Below are 14,737 nucleotides of genomic sequence, written 5' to 3'. Positions count from 1 at the left end.
GAGGTGCCGGCCTTGGGGCGGGACTGGGCTCTCCGGCGGGGCGGGGCCCGGTTCTCGCGCGGGGCGGGGCTCGGCTCTCCCACGGGGTGGGGCTCGGCTCTAGGGGGCGGGGCCCGGCTCCCGCGGGGCGGGGCTAGGCTCTCCCGCGGGGCGGGGCTCGCTCTGGGCGGCGCGTGCGCACGGGCGGCGGCGGCGCGGCCGTCACTCGGGCCGGCATGGCGGTGTGCGCTCGCCTCTGCGGCGTTGGCCCGTCGCGGGGATGCCGGCGCCGCCAGCAGCGGCGGGGCCCGGCTGAGACGGCGGCGGCTGATAGCGAGCCGGACACGGACCCGGAGGAAGAATGCATCGAGGCGGGCGCGGCGGCGCTGTCCGGGGCGGGGGGCGGCCGGAGCGCGGGCCCCTCGCCGCCCCCGCGCTGCTCGCTGCTGGAGCTGCCGCCCGAGCTGCTGGTGGAGATCTTCGCCTCGCTGCCCGGCACCGACCTGCCCAGCCTGGCCCAGGTCTGCACCAAGTTCCGGCGCATCCTGCACACCGACACCATCTGGAGGCGGCGCTGCCGGGAGGGTAAGCGCGCCGGGCGGGTGTCGGGGCAGCGGGGGCGCGGGCTGGAGAGGTCAGAGGTCCAGGCCTGGAGGGGGCTCGGACCTGGAGGGGGCCTGCCATAGATCGGAGCTCCAGGAGGCGGGTCCTACCCGGGCGGGGGCAGTGACCCCGGGGGCCCTGCCGCAGATCTGGGGTGCGGGGGGCGGGCGGGGTGGAGTTCTTGGATGGGCAGGGGAGCTGGCCTCTACCTGGCTTGGCGTGCTCAGAGAGGGGTTGAGGGGTGCCCCAGCGGCGGGGGGCAGGACGCCGCGGAGCCGAGGGGAGTGACGCGAGCTGGGTTTAGGCCAGGAAGTGAGCTGACGTCTGCGGGCATCTTTCTGGTCCCCAGCCCTGGGGGGCGGAGCTGAGGGAGCGATGAGGGTGAACTTGATTAGTTAGGGGAGTAGAGGGAGCCCGAGTGTTTGGAGGGTCCCCTGAGGCGGGGACCGGGTCTCGGGAGAGGTGCGTGGAGCCGAGCCAGGCAGTGCTGGAGGGGATCGATGACCCCCTCAGGGTGCTGGTGGCAGCAGTGAGGGTAGCGAGTAGTTTTGTAACAAATCCTGGGAGGAAAGGTTTACTTAATCCAGAGTTCAAGGTTCTCTGCGTTTAAAGGTTGACAGATCTCTGATGTTCACTCAGCTCTCATATTTTGGTAAAAAGCTAAGAAAAAATCCAAACAATGCAGAACACCAACAGGAAGAAGGTAAAAATCATTAGGGACCCCTGCAATGAAAGATAAGCCACTCTTACAATTTTGGAAAACCTCTCTCTCCATATATGCGTGTAGAGTCATGTGCACATTTTTACTTAAATGGGATCATACCATATATATTCTCGTAGGGACAGTTTAGTATAAAAGCTTCATAGTGTTCTACTGCATACACATGCCACAGACTAGTCCCTTACTCATAGACTTGAAGTTTACAATTTTTCCTTGTCATAAACAGTCCTATCAAGATGGCCTTTGTACATTTTATAGGAATTTATGAGACTTACATGTACCTTTTAGAACTTCTGAGATTATCTTCTTAGGGTGCACCTCCCAAAGTGGGTTGTAGGCAGTAGGATGGATGACATCTTAGATACCCATTGCCCAGCTATTGGGATTCACACCCCCAGGGAGGCTGCATGAGAAGGCCTCTTTCCCCAGGTCCTCCCCAGCAAGGGGTCAGCCAGTCATCTTATCTCTGCTGTAAAGCTCAATGGTCACGACTCGGGATTTGGGGTCAGCAGGCCAGGCTCTGTCTGTCTGCTGTGGGGTCCTGGACATGCTGCTTCACCTTCCCCAGCGTTAGCGGGAAGTGCTGCCCCCGTGGGGTCGCTCTGAGGGTTAAATGAGATAAGGCATGTGAAGCCCTCATCCCCTAAATGGTAGCTTTTGGTTGTGATGCTTCTTGACATTTTTATTTCACCTCTTGTGAATTCCCTATTTGTATTTTTTCGGTCTCCTTTTCTCTTAGGGAGTCTCTTTTTGTCTTACAAATTTGTAAGAACTCTTTGAATATTAGCAATATTAACCTTTTGTCATATATGTGGCAAGTAAATTTCTTTTGACATTTCAAAATAGAGGCAAAGAAAGTTCCCCTTTCTCTTTCTCTGTGAACGCTACCTTCATTTGCTTTGTTTTGCATTTTGTACGCCTGTGAGACCCAGATTCGTCACAGATGTTCCATTGTACTTTGAGGAGTTTCTCCATTAGTTGGCCAGAACCTTGTGGTGGTCTCTGGGGGGTTTGTCCCTGGGCAACTGTAAGGTATGGAGCTCAACTCTAGGAACAGAAGGCTTCTGTGTGGTCAGAGAACTCAGAGGTGTGCCGCAGAATAAAATGAACTGAAGTTAATTCTTAGAATTGCTAATGGAAATATGAAAAGTCCTGGTGAAGCTGTAGAAAGCATGTGGGGGACAGACAGAGAGGGACTCTTCATCCCTCCCTCTGGTGGCCGCAGTTCTCGGTATGGCTTTCCTGGGACAGCAGACAGCGTGATGGTGGAGTCAAGGCAGCTCGTTCACCCAGGTGGCCTGACATGCAAGGAGAATTTTTGTTTTGAGAAATTGGAAAAATGAAAGACAAAAATGATAAAATGGGCATATTCCTAGACACCCCCAGTAAATAACTATTGAGTCTTTTGTCATATTTGCTTTTGATTCTTTCTACCTTTTTTTTAAGAAAACATCTCAGCTAATACTCGAGTCCCTTCTGCTTACCACTTCTGCAAGGAGCAGCCACTGTTGCAGGTTGTTTCCTGGTGTGTACACACACCTGTGCTCATCCCCAATACATAACGCTGTCTTGTGGTGGCTCAGCCTTTTGACCCATATCATACTGTAAGTATTGTGCATCTGCGTTTCTCCCGTCAGCTTGTGTTTTTAAGTTCTGTCCACGTTAATATAGTTAAGTTTGGTTCTGTCTTTTTAAATGCTGTGTGGTGGGTCATAACTTGAGGCCACGCTTTGTTCCTTTGCTTATTTGTATTGTTTTCATTATATGCAATGTGACAGTGAACAAGCTCATATATGTTCCCTTGGACACAGATAAGTTTGACAATTTGTCTAAGGACTCTATGCAGAGGTGGTGTTGCCGGGCCCTGGGCTGTGAGCGCTGCAGTTTTACTACATACTATCCAGTTATTTCCACAGTGATTTCACCTGTTGACACATCTGTCACCAGGCATGAATGGGCAGGTCACAGAAGGTGAAATGCAAATGCTCAGTATGCATCATCACAGTGTCGCCGCCATTGTGGTCCAGGTCCTGTAGGTTATCTCATTCAATCCAACGTCCCCTGTATCCTCTCTAATTGCAACGATCCGTCTTTAGGAATCTGCCAGTCTGGATGAGAAACAGCAGCTCATTTTAGTTTGCATATGCTTGAAAACTAGTGAGGATGCATATGTGAAAAATAGTCATTGGCAATTTGCATTTCTTGTATTTGCTTCTCCTTAATCTTTGCCCTTTTTTCCCCTATTGTTATTTTTTTCTTATTGATTTGTGGGTTTTATTTACTATGGATACATTTCTGTTTACTATGTTACAAAACATTTTCTTATAGTCTATAGTCATTTGCTTTTTAACTTCGTTTGTAGTGACTTTTGCGACAGTTACAACATTATCAAAGTTACGAATTTTTAACTGGGTTTAAGTGATCATTGTCATCCCAAGGTTATGAAGATGGTCGCAGCCGGGTCTTCAGTTTCACTAGTTCGTTCCAGTACCTTTAATTTCCAGCTCATCTAGGTGAAAAATTGGATGGTTGGCGATTCCACATGGCATTCCTGGGTGTCTCATGGAGTTAGTCTAATTGTGATTGGAATATACATAAGAATAATCTTGTCTGAGACAAGTCTGATCTTATTTCTCTGAGCCCCAAAACTTCATCTTTCCTGAACTAGACATTTGGTTATGCTGGGTGTTAATAAGGCCAGAGACAAGTCCAGGTGGGTGAAAATCCAAGTGCTTGTGGCCTTGGTGAGCAGGAGGTGGCATCTCAGGCTGCCCGGGGAGGTGGGTCGTCCTGGCTCATCAACTTTCCTGGAAGGGAAGCTCCAGGTCGGCCCTTTCAGGGCTGTAAGGATGGCTCCATCTCTTAGTGTCTTGGAGGGTGAGTGAGACTAATTAGTGGATTTGCCTTTTTCCTACTCAATGCTTACGTGTTTGCTGTCTGTATTTTGATAATTGGATTTCCTAGAACAGAAAACAAGCCAGAAAAATGGGAATGGGAAAGAAGTACCGCACACCCGTGTTTTATTGCTTCCCAGACTTTGGGGCCATGATTGACTTTCAGGCCGAGGATGAGGCCTGCACGTTTGAGGGCTCTTGCTAAAAGGATAGGGTGGTTGTGGGGCAGGAGGAGGTACGCTGGAAACTTAAAATGAGGTAGCTATTTATAACGTTTGATGAGCAGCTCACCGTTTCCAGTGTCCTGGCAATAATCAATTAGCAATAATAAGTCAGTTGTTTTCATGGAACTTTGGCCTTTCTAGCCCCCGCATGTTGGAGCTGGTGGATTAGACATTTTCTAGTGGTGTTTCTCCAGGCGGGAGAAAGTAAGTTGCTACTGAGAAGCCAAATCTGTGCTCCTGCTTTGGGGACAGGCATATGACAGATAGGTGATATCTCCCCTCCTCCTGGAAACCCGGCGAGACCCAGCCAGGCTGCAGGGCAGGCGCGGGGAGGGTGCGGGCAGACGCTGTTTTTGATGCATCATTCCTTTGGCTACGGGCCTCCTGCAGTTGCTCGCATGTGGGGCTATAAATAAGTCATCGTTTCTCAGAGCACCGAGGGTAGAAGCCAAGTACGGTATTTTGCCTTTGACTCTGACAAGGCTTTTCTTGGTTAACACTTCACCGTTTAGCTGGTGAATTTTGAAATGCTAGCCAATTTTAACCTATTCATTTATGCAGGACTTTATCAAATCTACCTAAGGCTAATGAATTTAGAAAATTCAGACCATAGTTCCAAACCAAATATTCAAATAATAACAAAGGATACATTTAGGACACGGGAAGTACTCCTACGTGTGTTTTTTCCCTTCCACACCAAACTCGAAATACTGAGACACGAGGATTTCATATTCAGCTCAGTACCTGCCTGGGTCAGGTTTTGAATTGATAATATATAATTTGCCCACTTCTTCTCTTGATGGTAAGTGTTTTAATGACACATGGCATTATATTTGTATAATATTTCGATGAGTTATCAGTCTGAAGTGGGTTTAAATTCCATCATAATTAGAAACATCCCTTTCCTATAATGTATGATCTTTATGACAGAAATGGGAAATTAAAAACCAATATTTAATTTTGTTTTTGCATGCAGAAGAAAAGGCTGTTTCTGTCCTATTTGATATGAAGTATGAGAAACGTGGCCTTTATTAAATATGGCTGAAATTGGGAGGGCCATCTGGGGAAGAGGTGAATGGGCCAGCTGCTGGTTTTAAAGTTGGCTTCAGGGATCTTTTATGATTCCTGTTAAGCAGTTGCTTGTTGAACCTGCTGATTGGGGTGGCAGGGTGGGTGGCTTGGCAGTTGGATAAACAAACCGTACGGGTAACAGGAACAAGCGTCTCGGCCGCGAGAAGAGGCAGCGTGTCCTCCCCCTGCACATCCAGCGGGATCTCACAACTGTGGGGAAAGCTTCATCCTTCGCTGCCGCTTCGCTGAGTGGCAGGACTGCAGTGCTCTGTGTCTTTGCAAGTTGAATCTCCTATGCTGCTTTATGGGGAAAACTAGTCTTTTCAGGCAGCCAAGTAAAGAGAATAAAGGACAGTGGTGCGTCTGAGGGGGCATTTTTAAGAGTTCCTTTTTTTAACCTTAAAAAAGCAAGCTAGAAAGGGAATCTGGTGCCCAGAAAGCCTTGAGTAAAGATTTCCTCTTGGCCGCATTTAATTGGACAGACTCTGGTGCCTTGCCAAAAAGAACTGACTGGTTGTCAGAGGCGTAGGCACTGGCATTTTGACGGTTTCACTGTGTTTATAGAGTGATTACGGAATGCCTTTGAGGACCTGGGTTGTCTTTCTGGCTGGAAAGGGCATGCAGGTACAAGGGCATCTTCAGGATTTTGGAGAGGAACCAGTGTCCTCTCAAAAACCAAGGCCCTTTCAGGAGATGGCCAGGGTTCGGAACTCGTGAGTCAGCATCCTTTGCCAGTGATGCCATCACTGTCCACCCAGTGGCGAGAGAGAGATGACAGTAAAGCCAGACTCGCCAGAGCTGCTGGGGGAGTATTGGTGGAGGAATAGGGAAGTGTCTGAAATGTTAGAAAAGGCCCAGGCTGAGATGATTGCAGAGTCAGACTCACGGGCTTATCTCCTGGCCTCACCAGTGGGTGGTGAGACAGAGCGGGTGTGTGTGCACTTAGGCACAACGGTGTCTGGAGATGACAGGTGGGCCTTAGCGGGACTGGGTCTCCCCTGGCCAGTGGGTGCCTGTTGTGGGAGCCAGACAGGGGTCAGTGTCCTCTAACTGGAAGAGTGAGGCTTCTCAAGGTTCCCGTTGGCACTGAGACTGTTTATCTTTGCGGGGACTGAACCGGTTGGGAATAAGTCACATTGATTATGTAGGCACTTTCAGCTGCCCTTGGGAACTATTTGTTTAGCTTCTCGAATATTCTAGGTGTTTAATAGGAGCCACCTATGGGTTCTGTCCAGCTTTTGGTTTTTACATTCTTCCCGTCCTAAGATGAGCTGGCTGCAGAGTGTTTTTCCAGATCTGCTACATTATTAAAAAAAAGAAAAGGCATTTCGTGCAGTTACAGTAATAGCTAAGGGAAGCAGCACGCTGGAGGGCGCACAGTGGTTTGGAACCAGCGCTCTCTTGTTGGAGGGGTGTTCTTGGCTGTTCGCTCAGAGCAGCCGTGTCAGGAAGGGGGGCGCTGGTCGCCTCACTCCTCCCTCCCGCCTCACGGAGCCTCCCTCTCCCGCCAGCTCCTGCCCTCCTGCTGTTGACTTTTTTTTTAGCCATGGAAGTAAAAGTTTTAACCGTATTTTATTAAGGGTTATAATTATCCCCGAATTTAGTGCAAACAAAAGTGCAGTTTTCCCAGTCCGTGCCGCGTCTCTGTTTTATTTAGAAAACCGTAGTCGTGAGTTTACAGCAGGTAGGAGACAAGCCGGCAGCGCTCCTCCAGGCCGCACTCCACCCTCCGCCCCGGCGCCCTCCTGCCTGCCAGCTGCCAAGTCGGTCACAGCATCCTTGCCTCCCGCCTCTGCCTCACCTGGCGGTGCAGTGGCCTTCTCGCTGGATCCCCCACCGACGTTTCCAGGTGTGTCTCCACTGGCTCCACCCTCAGGTCAATAGTCCACTCTGGAAGCCCTGTCCGTGTGGCTTTTCTACTTCAGTCTCTTTGGTGCTTCTGTGTTGCCTGTGGACTCCTGCCTTTGGCATTCAAGGCCCTCCAGGACTGGGAGAGAACCTCCCTTTCCAGACTTCCCTTGTGTGCCCACTGACTTGCTTCAGATAGTGCCCTAGGGCTGTGCCTTTCCAGGGTGGCGGAGTCCCCTCACAAGTGGCATTTACTGGGAGAGTGAGGCTAGGTCCCCTCTCACTACAGTCTCCCAGTACCATTGCAGTGCACAGAGGAATGACGCAAGGGGCTGCCCCGTGGCCGAGTGGTTAAGTTCGCGCGCTCTGCTTCGGCAGCCCAGGGTTTCACCGGTTTGGATCCTGGGTGTGGACGTGGCACTGCTCGTCAGGCCACGCTGAGGTGGCGTCCCACATAGCACAACCAGAGGCACTCACAACTAGAATATGCAACTACGTACTGGGGGGCTTTGGGGAGAAGAAGAAGGAAAAAAAAGAAGATTGGCAACAGATGTTAGCTCAGGGCCAATCTTTAGAAAAAAAGAATAATGACGTGAACTTTCTTTGTCACCTTCTGTTCCAGCACAATGTGTGCAGATCGCAGTCCCGGCTGGCATGGGTGCCATCTCCGTTAATCTCCATCTTCTCTTCCAGGGAAGGAACCTCAAGAAGCAGACGTGTGTCCGTTGAGTTCTTCTGTAGGGAGAGAATGGAGAAAAGAGAGAGCAAGCAAACTCTTCTAAGCCTACATTCCCAGCCACAGAGAAGGACTGGATTTCATGCACACTGAGATGTGCTGCGGGCACAGGGGTTGCTGGTAAACCCCATCACACGGTACCAACCTCAGTGGGCAGGAAACGAGTGCTGAGAGGCTGGCAGCCCCTGGCAGTTAGGTCAGAAGAGGATGCAGCTTCCGTGTTGACTTGACTCAGGCCAAGTTGCTGAGCTGTTTTTGCCTCCTGGCAAATCATTTCTTAAATAGCTTTTTGGAAATTTTCTGATTGGAATATTTGAAATGGCAGTTTAATTTTTTTATTGTGGAAACATATACATAAAATAGAATTTACCGTTTTAGCCTTGTTTAAGCGTACAGTCCTGCAGCACTCGGCACATTCACACTGTTGTGCAGCCGTCACCACCATCCGTCGCCAGTGCTCTTCCCCAGCTGAAAGTCTGTCTCCATTACACACTCACTCACTCACTCTCCGCTTTCCCTTCCTCAGCCCTTGGCCCCCACTGTCCTCATTCTGAATCTGATTCCTCCCGGTTCCTCATATAAATAGAATCCTACAGTGTTTGTCCTTTTGTGACTGGCTTATCTCACTCCGCATAATGTCCTCAGGGTTCTTCCACGCTGCAGCAGGTGTCGGCATTCCCTTCCTTTTTAAGGGTGAATTATGTTCCATCGTGTGTACAGACCACATTTGCTTTATCCATCCATCAGTGGACACTTGGGTTGCTTCCACCTTCAGGCCATTGTGAGTAATGCTGCTTTGACCACAGATGTACAAGTGTCTGTTTGAGTCCCTGCTTTCACTCCTTTTGGGTATATACCCTTAAATAGAATAACAGCTGGATCATGTGGTGATTCTATGTTTAGTTTATTGAAAGACTGCCATGCTGTTTTCCATAGTATGCCCACTTAAATTATAAATTTCCTCAAGTTCAGCTCACCCATTTTTCTCCCCCTTCCCAACTTTTTTTATTGTGTTACCATCTTTGGAGCAGACACTTTCAAAAAGAATTCTATAAGCTACCTTGTATAATAGACGAGCGAGGGAACTTTTGTGTGTGTGTGAGGGAGATTGGCCCTGAGCTAACATCTGTGCCAGTCTTCCTCTATTTTATGTGGGATGCCGCCACAGCGTGGCTTGACAAGCAGTGCTAGGTCTGCAGCTGAGATCCGAACCTGCGAACCCCCGGCCACCAAAGCTGAGTGTGTGAACCCAACCACTACGCCACCAGGCTGGCCTCAAGGAAACGTTTGTGGTGACAGCCTGCAACACTACACCCCATACTTAAAAAGCAGCTCTAGGCAGCATGGATTGGCGTGTGAACTTTTCATCTTCTGGGAAAGGATGTGTGCCGAAGGATGGAGTTAACACTTGTTAGCTTTTCTGGAGGGAAGGATATGAGGTGCTGGCAAGTACGCTGGCCTTAAAGGAATTTTAGGGGCAGTTTCCCTGATGACTTGTGGCAAGATTTAGAGAACAAGCAGGGATATGGCATTGCTCTTAGCCACTATTTTAAAAAAAGGCCTTTTCCATCGTGTGGAAATTACCGAATGTTTCTTACAGGAACAGTTGGGTCAGAATGACATTATTCTACTTTGGTGAATTTATTATGATTTTTGGGAACATTAAGAAAAACCCAGAAAGGACTGTTATATTCATTAGCACTACAGCATGGCCTTGTTTTTCTTTTGATTGTTAATGGCATTTTGTGGATGCCGTATCTGGCCGTCGAGTTCATCTGCGTGTGATGTCAGCAATACCCTTTCTTGACACAGAGATTTATGATGATCTGGTCATCCTGGCTAAAAATCTTAGAATCATTCAGACGTCAAGTGATTAGTGAGAGGCAATGCATTATTTTATCTGCTTGGAGTATGCATTGGACTCAAAGACAAAAATCATAAACCTAGCCACCAGCCTTCAGCAATCTGAGCACAGAGAAATGCCTAAGGAACAATATTGATGCCTTGCAAAGGCCTTGCTTGACTTCTGGCGCCATCAGCAACAACAGCACAAACGGCTGTGTGCTCAGGTCTCAGCCCTGTATCTGACTGTTGACACCAAGAGTCAGACTCTTGCCTGCAGCCCTAACACATGTTACAACAGGGCGCAGTTTTTGAAGGAGAAGACCCCTGGCAATCACCCCGCTGTGTTTGCGAGGCCAGCTTAGCCTTATCTGTTACCACATGCCCTGGTAGCATGCTGGCGTGCAGGAAAGGAGCTGTCCTTGCAAAACCACACAGAAAACAAACTGAAGCACCAATCTTGTTATTCGGTCACAACTTCGAAGTGCATCATTTGTACAAGGGAAGGAAAGAGTGTGTATGAGGAGCCAGACAGTAGTGACAGCTGACTGTCACTCAAAGGAGGAGCCACTTGGTCATCATGGGCATCACAGGACCGACAGGAAATGGTGAAGATAGTTTAATGCAGAGCAGAGCTCTGCAATGGGAGCCGGGTAGACCAGTTCTTCCCGTTTGCTTGGCCCACCTTGAGGGTGTGGCTGTATTCACCTGGTCTGTGGGGTCTGCAAGCGTTTTCACAAAATGTGGTTCCTCACATTGCTGGTAACTCACGTTACATGCTGTGTTATCTTCACAGGTTCTTATAACTTGCATAATTCTCTAGGACGGAGTCCACATTCTTCTTGGCAGGAGGAGGAAACAGGTGTTTTTGCCTGGTAATGAGCAAGGCCATGGTGTGAGGTCTTTAGGAGTCTTTCCCTTCACGTCTGTTGTCAACAGTGGAGGGGGGAAAGCAGGGGCCTGGGCCAGCCCCATCAGAGAGAGGTTTGCCGAGGAGTAACCGCCTCACCCCAGGTGGCTTCTTCACCGTGTGTGCATCCTGAGCTTGCTATACTGTTGAAATCCTCCCAGCTATAGAAGCGTTTGGGTTAATATCATCCATTCTGTTGAAAAGACCAGACCTCAGGGAGGGTATAGGCACAACCAAAAGTGATGTGATGAGGTGGACAGTGCTTTGCAGGTACTGCCCAGACTGCATCAATCCACGTTCCAGAGGGACTGCTGAGTTACCAACCTCACCCAGCCTCCGTTTCCCTCCCTGCGATGGGGGCGTAGCACTGGCCTTAGAGGTGGTTGTCAGGATGTCGGGAGGCAGTCTTGGGAAGCCCCAGCTGAATGCCTGCACCCAGTATGGCACAGTGAGTGAGAGTCATGGTGGTCTTTACCGTGGGATCCTAGGGCCCCCCACTGCCCTTCTCATCAAACGCTTGCTGAGCACATGCTATGGGCTGGGGCTGTGCTCACCTCTACGAGGTGTTCCCATCCAGGTTTCAGTTCTGGGTCCCCATCACAAGCATGTGCTCCTCTGTGCCTGTCTTCTCATGGTTAAGTGGAGATGGCAGTAGCTGCTCTCTCATGGGCTGCTGGTGGGGTTGAATGCATTGGTGCCCACAGGAGCTCGGCATGGTGCCCAGCACATGCAAAGGTTGGTACGAGGCAGGTGTTGTCATTATTAGCTCTTGGCCAACAGGCAGTTCTGTATTAGTGTGGATTAGTTCAGTTATGGTGCTTTCCTTTCAAAGCCTTGATGAGACATGAACAAAAAAGGAACTGAAGTTTAGGTTGGGAAGTGCTGGGGGAGTGATTTTGAAAGGTGGGGCCATGGTGGAGCAGGAGTATGTAGGCAGGAGGAAGTGGGAGAGCGCTGTCCGCCAGGGGAGGCTGGGAGGATGGAGAGGTTGGGAGGGTGTCAAGGATCCCCTTCACTGGCTGCTGGTCTAGGGCAGCCCCATGCAAAAGGGCCAGAGAGTGTCCAGCTCCTCCTTCCACTGTCTTCCCTTGGTCTTCGATTGTAGGGCCTGTGACTTCATTTAATAGAATCAGTAGCATGGTGAGCGACACTGGGGGTAAAAGGGGTCTTTCTGGAACCCTGACACCAATGACAATCTCATTTCTATGGAAACATGCATTGTTTCCAGACCACTGGGTTTGTACCACACGGTATTCATAAGCTGGGGATTGTCTAATTTTGGGTTTGTGCAATTAGGCTTTTAGAGGTTATCAGAACAGACAATGCAGATTGTTATTTCGTTGAGAGTGACGTTGTCTAAAAATAGAATAATGGCTTCATTGGTGAATGAGGGTATTGACTGGATGTGGAGAAGTCCTGTGTAATCTCCACAAGGAAAGACAGACTCACTTGGGAGACAAGGCCAAGGCTCAGGCATGCACCACCCTCTTCCGTCTGTCTATTTCTATTGCTTTGTGATTTCTTGACTGTAATTCCCAGCAAATGTTTCTCGTTACAGAGTATGGCGTTTGTGAAAACTTGCGGAAGCTGGAGATCACGGGTGTGTCTTGTCGAGACGTATATGCGAAGCGTAAGTTAATCTTTTATCATCCATCATTAACTTTGTTCCAAAAGCAGACACAGAGGGAGTACCAACAATAGATAATCAATTAATTTGACCCCCAGTCCACAGTTCTGTCAACTTAAAAAGCAAATTTGCCTGTTACTTCATCTCAAAATGAGTTTATTGGGAATAGCCAAAAGAATTGTAACCCACAACTAATATACAACTATGTACTGGGGGGCTTTGGGGAGAAAAAGGAAAAAATAAAATCTTTAAAAAAAAAAAAAGAATTGTAACTGGGATATGCATGCTATAGCAAACGATAGGCAAATCTAGAGAACAAAGGAGGGAGCTGCTTTTATAGAGAAAAGGAGGAGTGGGGAGGGGCTGTTCTAAATGAAAGACCATTGGAGGACTGTAACAGTTCAGGGCGGCAATGGCTTCTCAATGGCTGGGCCATGGCGTTTCTCATTGGCTGATCTGTGGCATTTCTCATTGGCTGAGCCAGGTCATTTCTCATTGGCTGGGCCGTCACGTTTCTCATTGCCTGAGCTGTGGCATTTCTCATTGGCTGGGCCATCACGTTTCTCATTGGCTGAGCTGCGGCATTTCTCATTGGCTGAGCTGTTGCTGGGTGGAGTGAAATCTTCCCTCAGTAGTTAAAGTAGTTGTGCTTCCTGTGGAAGGTGCAAGGTCCACCTCTTCCTGTTTGGTGTCATTGAGGATGTGTGATGGGGCATGAGAGCTCCCCCTATAGGCCGTCCTGACTCCAGTTTAGTTCAGGTTTCTTTTATTAATTTCCACACTTCAATTCTCAGACATCCTCTTGAAGTCATTATGGATATTTTAAAGACAGCACTGGTAGTAATAGCCCTAAATGAGGGGGCGGGCTTTCTTCTCTCCCTTTCTGGGTGTGTCATTACCCTTATTTTTCTGCCCATCACGGGACAAAGGTGTCTTTTATTAGGCATCAGGGACCTTGAGCTCTGAGAAAGGTGGCTGCGCTGGAAACAGCTCTGGTGTACTTCTGTAGGTGTCCCTTTCTCTGGAATCTGGGCTGACAGCCGATGGTAACTGGGAAATGAAGCCGTGACGGCTCCCCTTGGCTCCTCCCGCTGCCAGCGCTCCGCCTGCAGGCCCCACCAGCCTCGAGCCGTCTGCTCAGTCTTCCCTTCAGTTTCCTATGGCTTGTTGAGCCCCCAGCCCACCCCCTGCCCTGGTTCTTGTTCTCTGCTCCTTTGCTTTCGAGAATCGCCAGCGACACTCCCTGAGTGCTCAGAGTGCCCCCAGCCCCATACATTCCCCGCTGGTCTTTCCTTATTGCCTATCTGCATGAGGCTGTGAAGGCTGCTGGTAGTACTGATGTCGCCCGGGAGAGGTGGACAGCACCGTCCCTCAGGCAGCGCCCACTTCTTCACTCCGCAGTGGTGGTGTGGCATGTGTCATTAGCACCTAGGGCTGGGGATTGAAGAACAGAGTCAGAAAGACAATGGTGACCCAGTTCTGTTTGGCCTAAAGTTGACCTGTTGACCTCTCTAAGAAGGACATTAAGTGTCCATCTTACAGCCATCTTGGTAGATTTGGGTTTTCACATTCGTTTAAACTTTCTACCCAGTTCTCCATTGAAAACTTAGACCAGGTGGTGCCCCTTACTAAACACCTCACCCAGGAACGGAGAGGCTGAGCTTCTCCATGGGAACATCTGTGGTTTGGGACTGAGAAGTAAGCAGTGGGGCTGCACTGTGGGTCAGGCTGCCGAGTGTGCACTGAAGTGCTAGAAGCTTCCTTCTGGGGTCTCAGGCTTGCTAGTTGGTGTCACTTTCTGTATTCCCTCTTTTCAGTGGATTTGTTACTCTCAGAGTCCCCTCTGAGCTGCCCCTCCTTCCCGTGGCCACATGCTCCCTGCACCAGTAGAGAGTGGAGTTTCCGCCAAGGAGCCGGCTCTGCAGGGAGACGTGGGGCCGTGTTTAGTCCCTGGATCCACGCTGCTTTCATTGTCTCCTCTTTCCTCCTCCCATCAGTGACTTCTCTTCACACTACGATCCCCTGGCGATTTGGGATTGTTGGATTGGTTAGTGTTTCTGGGTTAGAATTTGCTCATACTTGGGGAGATCTCCTGTCCAAAGGCTGTGAGTTCTTCATGGACCTTCTTCTGGGGACCCAGGCCACCCTCAGCATGCACAGTTCTTGGTGGCTCGGCCATGCCCTCTGAGGCTGTTGCCCCCCTTGCACCTGCTGCTGGCAGCCCTTGGAGAGGGTGCTGTCAGGACCTCTGCTCTGCCACGTCCCAGCCCCGATTCTGCCAC

General features: G+C 49.8%; 1 protein-coding gene across 2 annotated transcripts in view; it reads left to right on the top strand.

The window, feature by feature from the left end:
- The first annotated feature begins 165 nt into the window (after positions 1 to 165).
- Positions 166 to 14,737, top strand: part of FBXO31 (F-box protein 31) — a 44,380-nt gene continuing 29,808 nt past the window's right edge. Inside the window, exons 1-2 of one of the 2 annotated variants that reach the window (XM_023637459.2) lie at positions 166 to 564; positions 12,387 to 12,458. In XM_023637459.2, coding sequence (XP_023493227.1) covers positions 216 to 564; positions 12,387 to 12,458 — 421 coding nt within the window. In that variant the 5' untranslated portion in view covers positions 166 to 215. The remainder of the gene's footprint in view (positions 565 to 12,386; positions 12,459 to 14,737) is intronic. The other variant, XM_023637458.2, reaches the window with a different exon arrangement.

The sequence above is a fragment of the Equus caballus genome, chromosome 3 (genome assembly GCF_041296265.1).
Source record: "Equus caballus isolate H_3958 breed thoroughbred chromosome 3, TB-T2T, whole genome shotgun sequence".
Classification (NCBI taxonomy): domain Eukaryota; kingdom Metazoa; phylum Chordata; class Mammalia; order Perissodactyla; family Equidae; genus Equus; species Equus caballus.
This window is presented reverse-complemented; position numbering and strand designations above follow the sequence as displayed.